A 22267-nucleotide genomic window follows, 5' to 3' on the forward strand; every position below is an offset into this window, starting at 1 on the left:
GGGCGGCGGTGCCGGGCCAGCCCGCGGCGGTCGCAGGCCGCCCGGGTTCGCAGCCCCGCGCTGCTGCCGCCAGGGGGCGGCCGCGGCCCGGCCATGGCGCGGCTGAGGCGCGGCGCGGGCAGCGCGGCCCGGAGCGGCCCCGGCCTCGGGCGGAGCGGGGCGGGCACAGCTGGGCCGGGCCGGAGAGAGGGCTGCCCGCGCTCCCAGCGCTCTCTCCTCCGCGCCGTGCTGGGCACTCCCGTCCCGCCGCCTCCGAATGCGTTTTAGCAAGCTTCGGTAATTTCTTCCGTTCTCCTTAGCTGTCCTGCCCGCCCTCACACCTCCCCGGGCCGCACGAGAGAACCTCCGGTCCTGCACAGTGAACCCCTGGGAGCCTGGCTGTGGCGCGGTGCAGGATTCGAGTGCGTCTGGAGCTCTCATGAGCTGTGGGCATTAAAAGATTTCAAGGACATTTTTCCCCATTCATCCCAGTTATGTCCTCTGCTAAAATAGGTTAACGGTGTCTAATTAACCACTGTACATTGTCATGCTGCATAAAGATAGCATCCTGGCTGTTCTCTGAGCCCTGCCACTTTATCTCCATTTAGATCTCCGTGGTAGTCCATTAAATGAGAAAGAAACAGTTTAGCAGAGATGATGTCTACATCGGAACTGCCTTTCACCCTTCAGCACAGAAGTTGCAGGCAGCTCAGCTGTACATCAGGGGGCTGTGTGGGAGTAAAGTCTCAGGTTTGAGGTTTAACCCGTTCTCATTAACGTGGACGAAGGATTCCTCCTGGGCAGAACTGAGCAAAGACAACACTCGAGAGAGAGATCGGATCTATGTTCTCTGCCCCAGGGCAGAGCTAGGAGAGACATGGGTATTCTGTACTAGGAATTATATACCATGGGGCTACACAAGGACTGCCAGGGTCTTTCACCCAGTTTCACAGCTATTCAATACCCTCAAATAGAAAGGGGGTACGCAGCTGTCCAAAGCCAGAGGGAATATTCTGGGATTATGGTTGTATTTGGGAGTGCTAACGGCCTTTCAGGGAAAGGGAGTTTAAAGCACTGGTCTCACTGTCCAGGTGATGAAGTGAGTCCATGTTCTTTGCCCCTCCAGATCCAATGGACTTGGGAGCATAAGTGGAAAAAACAGATGCATCCCTGTCTCACAAAAATGGGGAGTGGCTGGTGTATAATACAGCAGACTGAATGTATTTCTGAGCACTGCTCCTGGGATTGTATTGTTTTGTTTATCCTTACTTGAGTGACTGTAGCTGTAGTCATATTCAGTTGCTCATTTTGTAGGTCCTTGTTGCTGCCCTCCCTGGGCTGTGCCTACTGCTGCAGCAGACAAAGCAGAGTAGTGCACTTCATGTTGTTGAGGATATGAGAAAAGAGTAGGAAAGTTGTGTATGCTGGCTTGAGTTCAGTCGGGTTTGTTCCACATCTGCTTTCACTCAGTAGAAAGCTCATGAGATGAATGAAGAAAGAGGGTGCTGTTTACCCAGACCTGATATTCTTGAAGGAGGAAATGTTGGTCTCAAAGTGTGGCAATTGGCATTGGTAAGACGAGACTATTCTTAAGAAGGAGTACTCCACAATCCTTAAAGCAATGTGATAGCATCATGAGGAAATCCTGTGAGGCTTCCCATAGTACTTGGAGAACAAAGAAACAAGCAGTTGATTGGTTCTGCAGGAATACCATCTCCAGGTAGATCTCAGCCCTCAGCTAAGTTTATGGAATGGACAGAATTGTAGATGGGGCACCTTTTGAAGATCTGTTAATGATTTCTCTTGCTGCCTTGAAGGTTTTTAACCCTAAGACACAAGACAAAGCTTGTCTTCCTCTCAGAGTAACTTTGTTACGTAGATTTAGGTACTGCAGTTTTGCCAAAAAAGCAAGAGACTAGTTAAACCAAAAATGTTTTCTGATTTTTTTTCCCCGATCTGAAACAAGAACTCAAAAAGTAATTTGGCACCACACAAAATTAAAGGAAGCCTTATATATATAAAAAAAAGAGGAGTCAGTAGGTTGCCTGGTATCTTCTTTGCTTCATCATTAAGGCCACAGAGAGTGTAAAACATACAATTCTTTCCTGTGCTACAGAAGCTTCATACTATATTTTTGAGATGGTTTTCTACATGTGAGCTCATCAGCTGACTTGAAATGCTAGTTCCATCAAATAATGCTGTACCAAATCATATATTAACAAGCATATCTAGTACAGGAGACTGGAAGCAGATGTCTCTCCTAAACAGAAAATCAGCCATTTCTAGCTCCTGCTCCAGTGCTGTTAGTATATAAATGCTCTGTATAAACCACAGTACTGTCAGCATGAGAGACCTGTCTCACTCAGTGCCACCGTTGGGACCTGTGGCACAGGGACCAAGGTATTCTCCTGGAGGCACTGAGCATGGGGCTGTAACTTGCCTTGGGAAGAGGATGGAATGGTCTTGTTTGACGGGAGAGTTCTAACACCTGGGCTCTGGCATTCAAGGGGACAGTACTATTCCCCTTCTCCCTGCTGATGAGTTTGTTCCCCAAGTTACTATTTTTCTCAATTTTTAGTGCAGCTGTTTCATAATGAGGTATTTGCTTGTTGCTATCATTGTCCTGAATAAGACCTTTCCTAACAACAGAGAAGTTGAGAAAGTTTAAGTCTCAGAACATAAGCAAAGGAGTCTCTGCCTCTAGGACTAACATGACTGCCTTCCCTGTGGGCCACCTGGCTATCAGTCACAACAGGGAGCTTAGGAAAAAAGAAACAGAAATTGCTTACAGGGATAGTAGTAGTGACCTTTTCTCCTGGGAAGTATGAACATGTGGAATGTTTCATTCCTGCCTAGAAACAGGACCAAAAATGTAAGGAGTGTTGTGAGTACTGAGAAAGAGAGTGTTACTTGGGGTTGGACAATCATCAAGAGTAATGGGATCAAGCCGAGAAGATGTTAAATCGAACCCCCAGGAAATCATCTCACTGTGCATGGCTGTGCAGTGCCATAATTTGGGATGTTTCAGCTTGGAGAGGGCAAGCCTATGTGGGAACCAGTTCTGTGAAGGCATAAAGGAGGAATAAAATAGGAGAAATCTTGCATAATTTTTCTGCCTCTATCTTCTCAGAGTCTAAATGCCATTGAGTGCTGGTGGAGGGCTCTCTGCAGCCATCTACTTCTTTCTCCATAGTATCAGGAGGTTCACAAAAGTGCTTTGTACTACCACTGGTAAGAAGGATGGAGCTGGACACTTCATCCTCACTGAAAGAGCTCTTTCCCCAGTTAGGTTGTGTTTCTGCCTTTGAACAGAGGGTGCAGATATAGCTGAAAGCCCAGGTGCAGATGTCACCACCCGGCTGCAGTTCTGATTACAGCAGTTAATATTGTTGGGCTCAGATCACTGATTCAGTGTAATCTTTAGCTTCTCACTGACTGCAAGCTCCAGAGAGAGCAGTAGAGACAAAGGACTTTCTTCTCCTTATACCTCTTCTCCGTATAGCTAGACATCCTCTCTGCCTTACTCCTTGCTCTTAGAAGAATAGATTATTCACAGGAGAGATAGATGAAGACTTGGCTTGCTACAACAGAGAGCAGATGAGGAGAGGCCTGTGCTATGTCACGAAGTGCTTTGAAAAGAGCAGTACAAGGCAGTGAAGCAACTTTTCTTACATCTTGATGTGTCCTGGGACAGTGCATGTGATAGTGGAGAGCCCCATGTATTCTTTGTCATGGCGCCCTGACTTCAGGGGAGGGGAGAATATTTATTCCCAACACATAGACGTGAAACTTCACTCTGCAAAATGGCCAAAGCAATCAGCGAGTGATGGAGTATCTGCTAAAAAGAAACCTGGCATTTAATTAACTTTTCAAAGTGCTGGTTCAGCAATCTCCATGTTTTACATTTTGAATATTGAACAAGCGTCCCTAATCGGGACTGAATTACTTCTGGGCTTGCTGGGGTGGAGAGCAAGGGAGCTGCCATTTGCCAGTGCCTCCCCGCCATGTTATTAGTATGAACTCCTGTTAACTCACCCAGATCAACCCTGACTTTCTGCAGTGACTGCATGTCTGACCTGAGCTTGGCCAGCTCAGGTGGGACTCCGAACCTGAAAGGCAACCAGAAAGTCTCTGTGCACAACCATGGGGAGGAAACTGTTGATCTCTCAGGAGTAGGTAGATGAAGTATAGCACCTTCTTCTCTCCTTAATGCGCCAACCTCTCTACTCAGGTATGCCAGCCTTTCCTGCAGCTGATGGCAAAGGGGATAAAAAGTATCTGAGAAACTAAAGAAGCAGAGAGTATGGTTCTTGCCATATCTGGGCACGGCTGTCTTTTGGGACCCAAGTGGTTTTGTTTCAGTCTCTTGTGCTCAGGGACTTCTTGATACACTGGCTTAATGGTCACTCAGAACTCTTTCAGGTGTGATGTGTTACACCAGACCTGATGCAGGAACTGTTTTGCACAATAACAATCATATGGGGAAAGGTGAAGTTTTTAATTTTCTCTAGTCTTATCTAAATATAATCCTTCCTTGTCTTGCAGGTCAGGAAGAAAGCATGCAGAAGAAGTAGAAGAGTAAGTTCCCATTGTTGCTGAGACTTCTTTCACAACTTTTACATCTGATCTTATCATTTGGCCAGTACACCAAGATCTGAAAGTTGGGAAGGATGCCAAGCCTGTCAGGAATTCGTATCATGTGTCCTGCGATGGAGCAGGTCTGCTCATTCTGTAGTTCCTGGGATATGGAGTAGATGATGGCTCTGTCACTCCCATAAAACAGAAAGAAAGAAAATTAGAAAGCCACTGCTTTCCTCCCAGCCCCACCCCATGCCCTACTGTCTGCAGCCTAGGGGTTTGTCTTAGGTACATCTTGCTTAAGCTGAGATTTCTGCTGAGCCCAGCAATGAGGGGTATGGAAGATCAGTCTGTGGGCTAAGCATACTTGGAAACTCTCTCCTTGACGGGCTTTGAAGTTTGTGGGGAGAAATGGGGCACAACAAGATGTTTTTCTGGGCTTGGAACTGAAATTCTTTCTTGTGCTTTGCTGCAGCCATCGTCTCAGACAGCAGAGCCCGGAGGCATCAGATGATGGAGGAGGTAAGGTATCACCTACTTGACTGCAAGAAATGCTTTCATGCATGTCTAGGGGCTCTCCAGTAAAGTGAGCAGAGGCATCTTGTAAGAAATTGCAAGGAATTCAACCACTCTGGGGGTAAAAAAATGTAGGAGCTTCTTAGGTCTCCCCAGATGAATGAGGGAGAAAGGGTAAAGGAGAGGGAGAGGGAGGATGAGGAAATAAACTTGTAGTCTAACTCTACCTCTTCAAGAACACAGAATTACAGAGGATCCTTGGAAAGCAGGAAAGTGGCAAGGATACACTTTTCTCTGCAATTACCTCCATGGAGAATAGTGGACTGGGCAAAATGAGAGCTAAAAGCACTATAAAAGGTTAAGAGTGGGGAAAGAAGTCCCTGCTCTCCCCTGGTTTAGGTGATAGTAGGTTCTGCTTAAAGTATCTGTTATCTTTTATAGCAATATCCTTGTTGCTTGGGGTTTCTGTCATCATGAAATTTTTAATTTGAAAAATCTGCTTGCCCTAACCCAAGATCATAGATCATAAACTAAACATAGACACTGGGTGGGTAATCCCTCCCTGTACAGGCTGCTATGAAATCTACTGGACTCCTGACTTAGCACTAGTTTTCTTTATAGTATATATTACCTGCTCTGCTAGGTCTGGATGAGTCAAGAGAAATCTCAGGAAAAATCCACAGTATGAATTTCAAGACAAGCACTAGACTACACGCTGTGGGGAGCATAGAAATTCATTAAAGCCTCTAGGAGGTATCTCAGTTTTCAAGGGCTAAGAACTTTATACAGTGTGTAAAAATGTACATCTGTAAAATATCACCAAGCATCAGAGGAGTTATCTGAAGTCACAAAGGATCAGGCATCAGTATAGTTTATGAGATTAAACGAAGACTTATTTGGGTCTTCCAGACAGATTAAGCATTGCAACATATGACTGCCAGAAGTGGCACCTTTATAGCATTGGCATCTTCAGAACAGACTAAATTCTCCCCCTGGGAAGTTCCTTGGGCTTCTTAAATTTCAGTATATGTCACTGAGGCTGGTAGTCTGTTCTGAACAGCTCTGACTGTTGCATACATGCTGTCCTTTTTGTTGAACTTTGGTCATGTACTTGGAGTATGACTGTCTTTGCTAACCAGGCATAAAAATGCTTGCCACATGTTTGTTTGTAGCATGTGACTTTCAGAACTCCAAGACCTTGGGTAATATAGAATAGAATTGATGCAGAGTGTGGTATGAATACATGTTGAATCCTAATAGACTTCACTTATTTATCTGTGCCTGAACTGTGGTTAGCAGTTGAATTTGGATTGTTTGCAAACTGGCATTTGGCTTTGGATTAAATCTGTGCATTAGAAGAAGGGTATAGTATGGTTCCTACCCAGGCAGTTTCTTGTACAAATATACTGGGTTGTGGATCTTATTTGCATATAGAAAATCTCTAAATGAATAGTGCATTGCATGCTTGTGGTCCTATTTTGACAGGGAGATTAGGTAAACTGTTCTGGGAGAGAAATTCTGCCTGTGGGCTCAGCAATTGGAGTGAAGAAAAGTGACATATAAACAAACTCCAGAACTTGAATAAAATTACTTTTTTGAATAAGCAGAGAGATACAAATAACTGCCTAGAGTAGAAGGCAGGGAATAGCATGCAGTGGCTGTGGTTGTGCAGTAAATTGAGCTGTATCAGCCTCCCCTTTGCACAGAACTGTACTTGAGCTTGTGTCCTTAACTGTAATAGTAAAGCTCAGACTCTAAACATACAAAAATCAAGACACTGGTGTATGGATCCCCAAGGATGGGTCACGGTTATTTTGTGCTGCATAATGTCTTAGCTTGTACACCTTAATATGAACAGGCGCGGTTGCGTAATGATTGCTGCTGTCAACCAATACATTTGGATCGCCTTCCTTTAACCTATTAGAAAGCTGAGCTGTACCATTCCATTAACATTGTTTGTCCCCCATCCAACCTTTTCACTAGAAGAATGAAGGACAAAACTATATGCCCTTAAAAAGGTGTTCTTGTGAATTTGAAATGTGCTCAGTTGTGATCGTTTATGCATCACTGACAACCAGAAGCTCTGAGTTTGGAGTCCATTTGAGAATGTGTGTAAAAGTATGGGGGCTATAGAGAACCCCCTTTGGCAGGTGAAGAGTAGAGGAAAGTTTGTACAGCCAAGTGGAGACTTTTGGGCTTGATAGGCCTTGTAGTTTCAGAAATAAAAGTAGAATTCTTTCACTGTTTCTGGCCTATGTCTGAAATAGCATCTGGCTCCTTACCTCTGTGGTAGTTTGGGAGAGAAGGACGGACACACTTCTCAGGCTGAGTGGAATGACTGAAACAGTATGGGAGGTGGTAAGTGGATGGAGCAGACAGGGACATGCACAGAACGATCTGCAGTTTCAGCCATTCATTACAGGTGCACAGGGAAACCCAGAAGGTGGAAGACAGTTTTGAAAAAGTGCAGTCTCTCCAAAAGTGGCTCTGGATGATCTAATTGATAGCTAGGTTGATTTCCTACAGCACCCACTGTGATCTTGGTGCCCACCCTCCTGAACACGTGCTGGTACTCATGAGAACTCAGGCACAGCAATGGATAACGCCTCGGTTAGTGGGTATGTGCCCACTGGACCTTGTCATGGGGGACCAGGTCCTCTGCATGGTGAGAAACCTGCTTCAGCAGGATTAAATGCATCACACTTGAGGAATAATAAACCTTCACAAGCAACACAAAAGTGTTTAATTCCTAAAGGACAGGCCTAGTTAAGTCACTTTTGGCCAGGGGCAATTGGGGGCTTAATGCTTTGTATGTAGCAATCTGTGCAATCTGAGAGAGAGGAGTTTGAGGGTAATTGCTCAATTTTCTGTCCATGTCAACAGGGAAAATGAGCAGCAGTGACTGAGCTCTGGCAGGGCAGGGCAACTGCATGAGATGGGAGATGTGAGACTCTGTGGAATTTAAAAGGTGCTATCTGCAGCACACTGCTTCCTTTTCTGTAGCAGCCAAGAGCTTCTGCCATGTGCTGACTATCCTTTGTCATGAGGTGGGAGGGAGGATGGGACAACCAAGCTGAAGTTGAAGGGCTTTATATTCCCTTTGCTCCTTTCTCCAGCAGAGTATAGAGGGCTTTACTCTGCTCGTGTGTCTCTTTCTGGCACAGAGCTGGATGGGGCTATTTCCTGTCAGGACGAGAAATGCTAACGTTCTTCCCCCACCTCAGCAATCTGTCCTTTGGCTAGAAGTTTCTTTGTTTTTCCTTTCTTGTCCACCAGTTCTGCACTTGTGTTGTATTCCCCCTGATGTCTTTCTCCTTACTACTTTGCTCTTGGATTTTTCTCCTCAGCACTTTATGTGAACTTATTAGCTAAGATTGTAAGGTTGTAATCCCTCTCCCAGGTATTCCCACACAGACTATTGTGACATCATCAGAAGTCTCTTTCTGCTTTCTCTCTGTTACTCTTGGGATGCATAACTCCTAGAAAAGGGCTTTTCTTGGAAGACTGGGATGTGATGTGTGATTTTCTGTCTGCAGGAACAACAGCTTGTTATTTTAAAGCAGATAGTGTGTGTGAATGAGACAGCTGATTGAAATGAAAGCCTGACTATGCTACACAGACAACTGGAACCTGACCTGCAGGTGAGGAAAGCTGCCAGGAGACAGTCACTAGATCTGTGCCCTCAAGGCAAAACCCCTTCCTGCCTGCTGGGAAGCCTTCTCAAGGAAGCGAAGCTGATGATTAGACCTCTCTATGCAATGTCAAATCTATAGAAGGACTTCTTACCCTTCTGGCATGTGCCAGCAGCTCCTTTGCATTTGAACAAAATGAGAGTCCAGACTTTGAACAGCAGAGGGGAAGTGGGAAGATGCCATGGTCCCCAGTTCTTCTGGGCAGTGATTTCTGTCAGGTGGGAGATCTGTAACTCACAGCCATAAAATATCCAACACTTCTTGAGCTGCATGCAGATATACACCAATGATGATACTGCTCCAAACAGAGCTGGGAATAGAGCACAGTGAGGCTCTACTATTGCTGGCTCTATCATTCCTGATCAATTTTGCCAGTTTCTTCCTTGATGAGCTGCTGTTTCTACGGAGCACACCAAGTGCTGATGGATTCCAGAGGCCATGAGCTGCAAGGACAGCTGCAGTGGCTGAGCATGAAGGTAAGAGAGGGCAGAATTTGCAGGAACAGTCAGGAATATGGCCAGTGGGTACTTCATAGGCTCAGAAGGCAGTGTTGGAGTGATTTGGCAAGAGCTAAATGGATGAAGAGTTCTGAGCATCAGTGAAATGGAGACAGAGTAAAAGACATGCTGGTTTGGAAGTGGTATGAATGGGCTGAATAGAAAGGTTTTGAGGCAGTGTCAGTGGCTGTTGGATCTCTGAGATTCTGCATTGTGTCAGCACGTCACAGCTCTCCCCTTTGCTGCTCCCCCACCCAATGTACTGCTCTGAGTCTCTGTGCAAGGTCACTGAAGGACAGACCCAGCCCAGCCTGATGGTTTCCACTGAACTGTGGGACCAAGCCAGATTGAACTCCTCCAATAACTGTGGGCATTGAGATCTAGAGCCTCTGGTGCTGGAGGAAAGCTCTCTCTTGAGAGCCACAGTGGGCAGGAGAGAGCAAAGAGTGTGTCCCAAGAGACTGTCTGAAGTTCTATTTGAAGCAGCAGACCACTGGCCAAGAGGCAGTGGGCTCCTTAATTACAAGGGAGCACATAGAGCTTGTCCAGGGCTGAAAATGACAGTCTGGGGAAGCATCTTCTGTTGCTAAATTCTGCTATATGGTTGATACACAGTCACATTGGGTCTGTGATTGCTGAGTCCATAAATGGAGTTGACGGACTAGGTTTACCTAAAATACCCTTTAAGAAAAAGCTCTTGAAAGATGATTACAGAATTGAGACACCATCATTTAAAACTGCCTGAGGCAAACTCCTTTGAAAATTGCAGCAGTGGAGGGACAGAGAGAGAGCTGCGAAGCCCTTGATTGTAGTGTCGTTCCCTCAGGACCCATCCCCCCTCCTCCTCAGTTTCTCATCTGATATGAGAGAGAGCAGCAGTAAGATTCCTCATCTGTCTTATGAAAATCCGATTCTGAGTGGCTCTGATCAAACCCAGCTGGCTGTCAGCAGCGGTGGCCTTGTGTGGAGGGAGGGAGGCTTCTGACGAGTCGCTGGATGTGGAGGTGTCATGGGTGCTGCCGATCAAAGAGGCATTTTTTAATAAATATATATAAGAAAAAATAAAAAACCTAAGGATTTAGCATAAAAGAAATGTAGTTTGTCTTGTTTTTCCAGTGTAACATGAAGAGGATGAAATAGAATCAGGCACGCCTGCTCCTGAACATACTTCCACAGGAGCATCCTGAGAAGCTGCTTTCCCTGCCCCAGTAATGCTCTAATGCAGTCCCTCATCTCTAGCGTTGAAGAGGGTTTTGTGTTTCTGAGTTCACTAGACCCTCTCAGGACACCTCATACCTTCTCATCTGATGCCCCACTACCTTCTGAGTATGTTTTAGCAGGGGAATACTGCAAAGGAACAGGGAACAGCCTTTGAAAAGAGGAAAACACATGTTACTGGAAAGGAGGGCAGGTGTAGCGCTCTGTCAGGGGGCTGTTGGTAAGATTAGGAGCTGTGTTACCACACTAAATGATGATAACCTCAGGAGCATGGTGGGCTCCAGGTCCCAGGCCTGGCCTCCAGTCTCTTCTGTCTTCTGCTGCTGCTGAACAAACCTATGTGTTAAGAGATTCCTCACCTTTAAAGTTGTCAGGTTCTGCTCCTACTTCTTCCATAAGTACAAGCCATGCACTACTGCTTGTGAAGCCCTGCACTGAGCCCAGAAACTCATCTGACGGCTGTTCTGTGCCTCTCCTCACACTTGAAATGACTGGAACTGGGCAGAGCCTTTATGTCAGCAGCAGCCTTGGGAAGCAGCAGAAATGCTTGATGCCTGTGCCCTGCAAGCTGTCAGGTGCAGAAGTCATGCCACACCAAGCAATCTGTGAAGGCCCTACACTACTGAAGCAAGTAGAATGTCTCTCGGACCACCTGACCCCCCAGCCCATCATCCACCCAGCTGAGATGCAATATTATGCAAAGCAGATGTATAACCTTTTAATGCAAGGCTCTAGGGTCAGTACTGAATCTGCTGTATGACCTTCCCCAGATCCCGTGACTCCTCTGACACCTGCTCACAGGGTGACTTTTCCCTTCAGCTTGGCCAGGTTGTGCTGTTACCATTCTCTTCTCAGAAGGGAGCTTTGGGACATGGGACACTCAGGTTATCTTCTGCTTATCTCAGCTTTTGAGACAGTGCCCTGGTAGCTGTGGTACTGTCTGCTTTTCACTCTGTTGTTTTCATCTGCCTGCTGGTTGATCAGGCAGGTGCACGGCTCCATGTTGGCCTATAGCAGGGCAGTTTCAGTCAGGGAAAGACATCCCTATGAAATTAAATGTCCAAGCATCCAAAGAAGCGTTCTTTATTCTCTCCATTTGCCTGCTGCTCTCCTGAGAAAGCTTCCAAGAGGCTTCAAGCTTGTTTGTGTGTTCAGCAGAAGCTGTCTGTGTCCCTTGTTCTTTATGGTTTTTTGAAGATTTTTTTTTTGCCTGTTGCTTTCCACTTTTTAACTTCCTTTTTTTTTTAATTCTCTATTTTTCCACTTAGAGAGAAAAATTATTTATTGCATTGAGATGCGCTAATTAAAGCCATTTTCTGGTATTTGGTTACTGAAGTGTTTGATGTCTCTCTGACAAGACCATGAAATGCACAGAGTGTCCACAGGGACAGAATTTGCTGAACACGGTGCTTTGTAAATGAGGGGACACAGTGTCGCAGCAGCTCATGAATATGAAACGCCCATGATGCTACCTCAGTGGACTTGGGAACACAGATGAATCCTGTCATGTGCTAAATGAGACCAATTTCTTTCACTTAACTTCATCTTCAATCAGACCTTCCATTTGCCTGTTTAAAATTCCCCAAACGTGATGCAGAAGGTAACAGCATTCAGTAAAACAAAGTTTTCCAGCAGCAGAGATATTGTAATTATTTCAGTTTTACATTTTATAAGTAAGCAACATAAAAGGAAGTTAGTTTCATTTTTATACCTGCTTGGTGGTAGGAGACTCCCAGCTCCAGAAGCCACTACCCTCTCTGTGTTCTCTGGATATGGTGTGTGCACAGGGAGGGCAGCACAGTACCCACTACAAGAGTGTCCATTCTGAACTGCCTTTGAAACACTGATCCAGTTGGGGAAAGTGGATCAGACTATGTGAGATGGAGTCTTCTTTGTTTATGGGTGCCAGGATGGGGGCTCAGGGTACTCTTAAAGCAGCTTAGGGAGTAAGCAGCAACCACACTGACTAACTGCAGGCCTGAATTGGAACATGGTTTCTAGATGTAGCTTTGCCAGTGATTTATTGCCTGATCTGGAAGAAGTTCTGTCTGTCCCTGGAAGAGATTCTATCTGTCCCTATTTATGTGTCATCTTGTATCTAGCAGACAACTTAGTTCTTTTGGGCAGGGACCAGGTCTTACTGGGAGTTTACAGGATTTTAAGACACCCAGGCAGCAGGTGTTGCTACTAAACCAAAAATCAGCCGTGCTTGGGAGGGGAGGTGCAATTTATCAGCTTTCAGGAGCAGCTGGGTATGAGATTGGTACAGGTTCTCCCATCTCCTGCTCCTTGCTTTTGTGGTTGTCTTCTTTGCCTGCCAGTAAGTTATTTGCTAAGAGGTAAAAAAGGTGATGGTTAGTACATGTACTTTAATATGAACACATAAACCCCTCCTTTCTGTTTGATTTGAAAAGCTGCTGTTCCCTGCTTATTGTTTGACTGTCTGCATGTAGCATGGGTTGCCTTCACTCTTTCCCTTCCATCTTCTCCTCCTCAGAGTCACACACTTCTGTCTTATGTCACTGGTGCCTTGCCATAACTTAGTCACAAAGCTCTTTTTGTGTAACACCTAGCTAAGTTCAGCTGTTGAAACAAAATATTATTCTTAATTATATGCTGGGACTTAGATGTTCCGGGACAAACAGTTTTGTACAGTGACTTAAGTTCACAATTAGCCAACATTTGGTAGTAGTATCTCCTGCCCTACCATAACTTCCATATAAGTACGCACATTTTGATTTCATTCTTTGTTCACATGTTCACAACCATCTGAGAGGTGGAGGGGAGTTTGCATTTGCCATCTAGTGTTTGGTGCTCACTCATCTTTGCACAGGCCATTTGTTCACTTCATTGTTCACAACATTACAGTGAACTGGTACCTGTGAAGGTGTGTTCTTTTCTGCAGTCATTTCTGAGGTTTGTCTACATGGGCATGACAGCCTGGCCAGTAAAGTATGTCAAGGTTCTGCACCAGAAACACGGGTTTATGGAAAATGATCTGGAACCCCCACACTGAACAGGAGAGCAAAAATGTGGGTCACAGAGCAAAGCATACAAGAGTGAGGGTTTGTCATGCAACTTTGTTGTTGGAAAAAGATGCTGTGCAAGATTGGGAGGACATGGTCCTGTGAACATTTCTGCATGTACTAGTGGTATATGTAAAGCCTCCCTACAGCTAGTGGAAATATTAATAGTAGAGCATATGCTTACTCTCCTGCAGCACAATGGCCAGTGTTGTGCTGTTCCCTCTGCAGCTGACACTGTGCCACATCTTAGCTGTGTTACCAGAGCTTACAAGAAAAAAGAAGAGCAACAAAAACAATCAAGTGGCTGGAGAATGAGTGGGGGTAAGGTTGGGTCCTCGGTGATAAATGAGAACTGAGACACTTTGCAACCTGTACAGAGAGAAGGGAGAGGGATTGTGCAGAAGTGGCACCATGGGAATTGGCAAAGGAAAGAGGTACTTATGAGTAACAAGTTAAATAAAGACCAAAATATTTCAGGAATTATTTGCCCCTGATAGCAGTTAGCCCAGGGACTTGGTATTTTCTTAAAATCTGAGACATTTCTGTGCTCTTTTCTGTCAGTCTCACAGTCCTAAAGGGTATTGCTTCTGCCTAGAAATGGGCAAGGCATCTGCACTTTGCAGTAAGAACAAGCATGCACTGGCCTTTGTTGGAGGGGCTGGCAGGGGTCCCCAGAGCTTTTCCAGCTCCTCTGTCTGAAATATTTTCAAAGTGTCTATAAAATACTGGAGCCTTGAATTTCTTTTGGAAATAATTTCTAAGTGATTGCCTGAATTTTGCTAATATAGAGTGGAGGTCATGCTCTGCAAGGGGTTTAGAAATCTCTCCATGGTATTCAATGGCAATGAGATAAAATCAGCACTAGAGAACCCAGGAGTCTTTGTGAACCTGCAGAATTGAAAGGACATCGCTGATCAGGGCCCCAAGTTTACAACTTTTTCTAGTAAAAAGAGATCAACAAAAACAAGGGAGAACTGGAAGAGTAGACTCCTGAAATAGCTGCCAAAATGAGCATGGAGTGAAGAAATGGTTTTTTGTTTCCTGTAAACACTTTTTACATTTCTGCTGTCAAAAGTGCATAAGGATCTGACCTTCTCCTGCTCTGTGGGTGAAGAAAGCTCTGTTCCCAGGTAGTTTTTAATTTACTTGTATTTGCTGAGCAACGTTCATAGTCTCGTCATAAAAGGATAAATTAGTTCAGGAGAGGTTAAATGGTTTCTCATTCCCATGCTCATTTTCCTGGACTTAAGGGGGCACCTCTGTACAGAGCTTCATTCCCCGACTTGGACCAGTCTCACCAGTCTGTTCTCTCCTTGATCCTCATTGCTTATATACAGGGATTTTCTCCCACATTATCCCAGAGCAGACTTTACCAGCTGCCTCCACATGTCAGTCTGTCTGTCCCTGGAGATGCTTTTGTCCCGTAAGTGCATTTTGCTACAAGTTTTGCCAAGAGCTGGGAGCCTCTGCAGGCAAGAGCCAGTGGGATAGCAGCTTCTACCAGGTATTGTCCTCACAAGCAGAGGTGGGAGATCTGCCCCAAATGCCCATGGATGCACAGGTACAACATTCCTTGCACCTGCTTCCTCCGTCTCAGGGGCAGCCCAGGGGCTGTTGCTGCAGTTTCCCTTTAAATGTCTGTGGGAAGTTTGCTGCAGTTGGAGAAACTCTTCGCAGACACCTGCTCCTCGGGTGGCTGGGGAGCTGGAGGGCACAGCTCTGCCGAGGCTGGCCAAGCTGTCACTCCTCTTGCCGTGGCCGCGCTCCTGACAGCCCTGTCCCGCTCAGCCTTCCGCCAGGCAACCAATTAGCGAGAAATCCCACTGTGTGGCCAGCTCCGGACGGCCCCCGCCAGCGCCCGCCTGACCCGTGCCCCGCCGCAGCTGGGCCGGGGCTGCCTGCAGGCCGCCGAGCGGGGCCGCGGGGCGGGCCTGCAGCGGGGACGGACCGCGGCTCGGAGCCGGCAGCTCCGACAGGCGGCCGGACATGGGGCTTCTCGGGGACACCCTGCCCACAGCCCGGCACCATCGGGGAATGTGTCTCCAGCTCCTGAATATTCATCTCAGCCTGGGCTGCAAAACGGGGCAAATCTGCCGGCAGAGCTGGGAGCAGGCTGCTCGTTGCAGTGACCGGCTGAAGGGGCCAGCGCTGCGGGCACACTGGGCAAGTGCGACCTTCTCCCTGAGCCAAAACAGCTCCTCCGTGCTTTGAGGGCTCGGGGTCTCTGGAGAGCCTTTGTAGCCTCGAGTCTTTAAAGGAACTCTGTATTGGGGTACTCTGTTCTTGTTTTGTGTCTCCAGTTACTTTGCCTTCTCTCTCTCCTTTTCCACTAACTTTTTGCAGTGCTTTGTTAAATGACAGATTGTGCAATGCTTTCAGGGCCTTGCTTCTTTAGCAGAATGAAAACACACTCCATTCTTCCTCCTATCCTCAATTCTTTTGTTTCTAGCATCCTTTTTAGTTGGAGTAACCATTGTTCTTGTGCTGGGAATACCCAGTCACCTGAAGCCATTCCAGGATGACACTGGAAATCATGAAAAGGTTTATGACAATACAACTAGACATGTGTTCTCTAGTATTTGTATCTGCTAGAACACCAGCACTCCTTTCCTGAGGAAGGTCATGGGCCTCTGCACAGCCTGACACCCCAACAGCAGATCCTTCAACATGTAGTTTTATCTGGATTCTCTCAGTTCCTGCCCCATGTTTCATTTTTAACAGATTCTAGGTGACTGGTGTCTGAATAAATGATAACACATAACGGGCAAATTCTTGCCCGTTCATGATGGCAAGCCAGGCAGCAAGGTTTAGTACAGGTGGCTTCTTTCAGCTTCAAGGTTGTGTTCATAGATGCATAGTCCATGGCCTATAGAGCCCTATCTGGATTAATCTGTTCCTCTTGCAAGATTTCTTGTGACCTCTGACTTCAAAGTTTTATTGCCTTTTTTTTTAATATTGAACAATACATTTTTAATTATTGCTAAATTACCCTTTTGTGTTTTCCTCTAATAAGAAATGGTGCTTCATATCTGTGAAGCAAGGGAACCTTTGTCCTCAGTAGGAGGAGAGCACAACACTCCCCACTTACTGCTGCTGCTTTCTCTTGTTGCAGACATTCCTGTGATCCCTGACTTGGAGGATGTCCAGGAGGAAGATCTGGCCATGCAAGTGGCAGCTCCCCCCAGGTAAGAGCACTGCCAGGTGCTCTTGAGGCTGTCATCAGCAGTGCAAACTGGCTAGTGAAATTAAACCCATCTTACTCATGCTCTTTGGATGTCAGCAGCAGTGCTGTTCAGCAGGATTTAGTGCGGTGTTTTGTGACAGTAGTGCTCCAAGCTGAACAGTGCAAAACTCTTGTTTTCTGTTACATGGAGAAAGCAATTACTGCATTTTCTCTTTCTATAAAAAAACCTACATTAGAATAATGTATTTGATGTTGAAAAATCAAACTCTCAAAAGTAGGGAATTCCTTGATTTAAGGTTGCCTGCATAACCCCAAATTCCACCAAGACACATGCATGTTCACACACACTTTAATTTTGATGATGGTAGGCTGCTTTGCCCTCCATAGGAGATCCTTCTTACTCAAGTGCACAGTTAATTTGCAAAGTACAATCCTGTTGTTTGAAGGTGCTATCACAGTAGCCTTGGAGTCAGCTCAAGAGAGACCAGAAAGTTTTAAGAAATGAAAGTTTTTGGAGTTTGGTCTTAAAACATACCAGAAAAGTCTTTTTCCTCTATTGGGCCTTTTGCCAAGATCAGAGACTGGGATTTCTCTTGATCTTTATTTGGAGGGGTGGGATATCTTACTCCTGGCCAGAGATGCCTCTCTCACAAGTGTGGCGTAGCTATTGTAATTATATAGCTGTTAACAAAAATAATTGACCATTTATAGAAGTACATTTAAAATTACCGCATCTCTTACTGGAATTAATTTCTTTTTCTCTCTCTTTCTTTGTTTAATAAAGCGATCTGATCCTCCTGTATTCATAGTTTTCTTGCAGTAGAAAAGACAAGTGATTTTCATGGACAAACACAAGCAAATTCAATTAATAGAGGTCTTTTCTATAGTGTTGGATCACCTGTGAATGCAGGTGTGGTACAACAGTGTATCACTCCCCTACACCATGTTTTTCTTGGAAGGCTACATTTTAGGAAGTCGTATTTTACAGCTCTGATGCAGCTCAGACATGAAAAGCCAAAAATCCCCACCATTCTGTAGCTTGTATGGTGTTGCTCTTAAAGGCTCCTTTGCTAAGGCACTGAGGCTGTTTGAATGCTTGTGATGGTCTTCTTTCTAGCCTTGCAACTAGTCTATGGATCTTTTTTTGGCATCCTGGTTTCTCTGAGGCAGTCCATGGTTGTTCCACATCCTATTTTTATGCATGTGCACAACCAAGTACATAGATTTGTCAATGGCTGTTCATTTGCTGACTGAGCTGTCCTTCTGTCTGGGTACATCCATCCCAAGAGTCTGCATGGGGGATGTGGACGCTCAGGATGTCACCAGACTTCTGTTCATGCTGGCCTTCTCCTCACATGTGCTTCCACACTGACACAGGCTTGTTCTCTGACCCTTTCTGGCTGCAGTGTGCAAGTGAACCGAGTGCTGACCTACCGTGACCTGGACAAAGATCTGATGAGATACGCTGCCTTCCAGACTCTGGTAAGTGGATGTTGCTGTGGGCTGGCCAATGTGAATCCCTCTCCTTCTGGGCTCATGACATCCTCCACAGGGATATTCAGCTGCACAGAATACACAGCCTTATCATCATCAAAGAGCTTGCAGTCTTCCTCTAAGGCTGTGCCTCTCTGCAGCACGGCTTTTGTGCTTGTTTGTGTCTGTAAATAATGTGGATATGGTATCTGTTGCTCAGATGAGGTTCTTGCTGTTGTCCTGGACAAAGTGACCCTTATGAGCCAAATGGGGCGATGTCTAACAAATGTATCTGGTGAAATAATAATGTTCATTTTCTCAGTGTCTGTAAGACTGTGACTCTATGTTCATAGGATGGGGAGGTAGACTTGAAGCTCCTCACCAAAGTTTTGGCTCCAGAACATGAACTACGAGAGGTAAGTCTTTGTTTTGTGGAAACACCAACAAGGTAAAAGCTTCTTGTGTGTCTCGGACTGTACTAGGAAAGGAAGCCTTGTCAGTGGGGTGAAGAAGAGATGTGAGGAGGAGCTTGTCCAAGCTGTTGGAGGTTTGATTTCCCCAGCAAGTGATTTTAAAGATAGTGTTTTCTTGGTGTGAGTTTATGGCATCACTATGCTTGGCCCCCTTCAGTATGAAGGAGCTGGTCAAGAAAATGTGAAAGGCCTAGTACTGTCAGAGATCCCTACAGAAATAGTGGTTTGTCCTTTGGTAGCCACCATGAGCTACAGGTGGTTCTACAGAAAAGTACAGAGGGACAAAGACAGACAGCATTTTGGGTTTGGGCATGGGGTTTTTAAAGCAGGACAGAACAACCTTGATACTACTGGGTGGGCAGGAGCTCAGGACTTGCAACAAAGGATTTCTGCAGCTTTGAACTCCACATACTTCAGCAGAAGTGCAGAAGAGTGGAAGGGCTCCTTTCCACGCCCTGCATGGGAATATCTAATATTAACAAGTATCAACAAATATGTCTTTTTTGGAATTTTAGAACATTAATAATTTTGTCCTCATTTTACAATTGTAGCTGATATTCATATTTCATTCTGGCTAGTATTCCTGCTCTAGCCAGCTGAATCTGAGACTTCCCTGGTCAGGGCAGTTGCCTTTTGGTTTCTCTCTTTGGTGTTCTGGCATTGTTCAGAGAACTTTGGGTGACACCAGTAACATTTCAGCATGTTTATCTTTTTCCTCTTGTTAGGATGATGTCAGCTGGGATTGGGACCATCTCTTCACAGAGGTGTCATCAGAACTAGTGACTGAGTGGGACCTGGGACAGTTGGAGAGGGAGGACCACGTCAGTCTCCCATAGAGGTCTGACACACCAGATGTCTCATACATCCATCTCCTGTAAAGAGTTGAGCATTTAATTTTTATATTCACTTGTTTGTATTTGAGAATTTATTTTAGACATGAAAATAAATAGGACCTTGCTTCATAGAAAAATTGTCTTGGGTGAAATTTTGGTTATTTTTTAATAAGAATTTTTGTTCTCAAAAGAAATTAAGAATTCTAAACACAATAGAATATTTATTTATAAAGAGTCATTCCACCTCAATAGCACCTCTACAGGTAACTGCAATAGTCGATCTTTTCTCTGTGGAAATGCAGCCTCTCTGGAGTGGACCATCATATAATGGAGTGTGGTTTGCACTGATGGCTATCAGAAAAACTAAGGCTGATATGACTTGTTTTCATAGGACACCCAGGTTACCCTCTTCCTCACAACAGACACCTGAAGTTGTCAGGATATTTCATTTACTTTTCATCCAGCAGCCTCCAGCCTTTCCTTGTTAGTTTAACCTCTTGAAACATTACTTCTGTATTGACTTAGGAAGCAGCATTGCCTATTAAACTGCCACTTCTTACAGCCCCTCTTTATACCTTGAGGTTTCCCAGATAAATTCTGACCACGCATAACCTCACTTAGCTTTTGCAATCACACGAAACCACAGCCTGCAAGGAAAATGTTTATTCCTTGTGGGTAAAAGAATGGAGCCTGATGATCCTAAACAAGGTAACTCCCTGGTGGGTGTCTTATTCTTACTGTCATCTAAAGAAAAACTAATTTAGCTGTTAATACCTTGTCCCTGTAGAACTGTGGTCATTATTTGCAGGAAACAGCAACATTACTTCTAAATTAATGTCCTTCAAAGCCTTGAGTGTTGGAGAATCTTTCTATATACTTCTGGAGAGTGCAGGTACTGGGAGGAAGCTTACTGTACTGCTTTTCTTTGCTTGTTTGGTTGGTCTAACAGAGCACTGCATTCCCACCTTTGTGACAGCAGGACAGGTCAAATAGCTCACTGTGAATTCAGTACTCTGCAGAATTTCAGATGAGAGCTGACATGCCAAACAACTTTACCAACAAAAAAGAAGGAGTTGGGCCCCAGTCTGGGGCCACAAAAGTAATTGGAGGCTTATCTGTCTTAAGGAAACACTAAGTTTTTTAGAACCAAGACATCTCTCCTATAACTAAAAAACTAAGTGAGGCATAAGCTTGGGAGGCCATTGTATGGAAGATAATCTGGAAGTCTTTCTCTGATGAGAGAAACCTGTTTTGGTAGGAGCAGAAACTTCCTAGCTGAGCTAGCATCTACTTTTCTGTGACATTTATGATTCCTGGCCAAAGAGAATTTAGAATGCTTTGTACATACCAGGAAAAAAATTGAAATTCAGCAAACTAAAATAGGTTAGTAAATCAGATAAGCCAGTCTGAGAGAGAAAATAATGGATGTTTTTGGCTTTTGGCCTCAGCTGGGGACCCTGGGCAGGGATACTCTGGGGTGAGAAGCAGGTGTGTGTGGGCCAGGCCTGTGCTCAGTCTGGGACCTTGGTAACCCAGCAAACACCTGAGCAGAGCTGGAGAGAAGGGCTTGAAGAAAATGCCAGCCTCATCTATTTTATGGCAAGAAGAGGTATCTTTGATCATTTAGTCTGACCTGCTATAATATAGGCCATGATAGAGTCCAGAGAGATGGGGCTGACCTTTGCTTGCTTTTTAGAAAGGCAGAAAATATATTTAAAACTCTTTCTTGGTTATTTTTAGTAGATGATTGCCCTTATGGTTTAAAAATTGCTTTGTTTCTAGACTCAGTTTTTGAGTTTCATCTTTTATTTCTTGAGCCTGCTTGCTTTCACCTTTCCACAGCCATGCTGTCAGATATTTTCTCCTTGCTTCAGTATTTATGTGCACTGGGATCAAGTTGTCTCTTTAATTCTCTTCAATAAACTTAATAGACTGAGACTTGTTTCCATGTCTCTTCAATTCCTTGCACAGCTGGAGGATGGGAGGTGGGTGTCAGCCTCCTGGCCCTTCTCCAGTAAGCTGTTCCCACCCACCTTCCTTCCACAGTTGTGTTTTGGTTGCAGTTTTGGGAAGATGAATAAGATCTGTTGCTTCTTCTTTCTCAAGTCCTGGTGCTGTCACACTCATGTCACAGTCCTTACTAAAGACAATGAGCTGCTCTTTCATGACCAGACTCGTGGCCATGCGTGGGAGAAGGGAATACAGGTGACCTTGCCCCTGATAAGTGACAGCTGTGTTAATTACCCAATTCAGCCTCACCTCTGATGAGTCACAGCTATAGCCAATAAGGATGAGTGAGATAAAAGAAGGGTAAGAAGCTGGCAAGGGGATGATCATCTTGGAGGAGGAGCCTTGAGGAGCATGAAGGAGAAAATCAAGGAGCAGGATCCTGAGGAGAGGGAATCACTGCTGTGAGGTCAGTCTGGGTTTGCAGTTAGAACCTGTTGTTATAACCTGCAGTCACAGTCTAGCCAGGTAAAAGCCTGCAGTCAGAGTCTGGAAACCAATATGTGCAGTCAGAGTTTAGCAGGAAATAACAAGCAGTCAGGGACTGCAAGGGAAACCTACAGTAGGAGCTTGCTGCAGCCAAAGTCAGCAAATAGTTGGAGTTAAGATGACTAAGCCATGAAGAGGAGTAAACCAGGACCCTGTTTATGATGTGTTTAACCAGAAGTCTGTGCCTTGGCTCATTTTTACCCTCTAATAAGAGGGCTACTGCAACAGTGATGCACCAGTGTGTATTGGCTATGATGAAGCTGCCTCAGGAACCCACATTTCTGACAAGTCCTGTGGAAAGA

The 22267-nt window shown here is 45.2% G+C and overlaps 1 protein-coding gene across 2 annotated transcripts in view; it reads left to right on the top strand.

Annotated features, from left to right (window-relative positions):
- The window catches only part of IFT43 (intraflagellar transport 43), a 47563-nt gene extending 27957 nt beyond the window's left edge, over positions 1 to 19606 (top strand). For both annotated transcript variants that reach the window (XM_063399033.1, XM_063399035.1), the window contains 6 exons: positions 4525 to 4557; positions 5033 to 5079; positions 16619 to 16691; positions 18097 to 18172; positions 18517 to 18579; positions 19362 to 19606. In XM_063399033.1, the coding sequence (XP_063255103.1) occupies positions 4525 to 4557; positions 5033 to 5079; positions 16619 to 16691; positions 18097 to 18172; positions 18517 to 18579; positions 19362 to 19472 (403 nt within the window). In that variant the 3' untranslated portion in view covers positions 19473 to 19606. The remainder of the gene's footprint in view (positions 1 to 4524; positions 4558 to 5032; positions 5080 to 16618; positions 16692 to 18096; positions 18173 to 18516; positions 18580 to 19361) is intronic.
- The last annotated feature ends 2661 nt before the right edge of the window (positions 19607 to 22267 follow it).

This window comes from Prinia subflava, chromosome 5, assembly GCF_021018805.1.
Source record: "Prinia subflava isolate CZ2003 ecotype Zambia chromosome 5, Cam_Psub_1.2, whole genome shotgun sequence".
Taxonomy (NCBI): domain Eukaryota; kingdom Metazoa; phylum Chordata; class Aves; order Passeriformes; family Cisticolidae; genus Prinia; species Prinia subflava.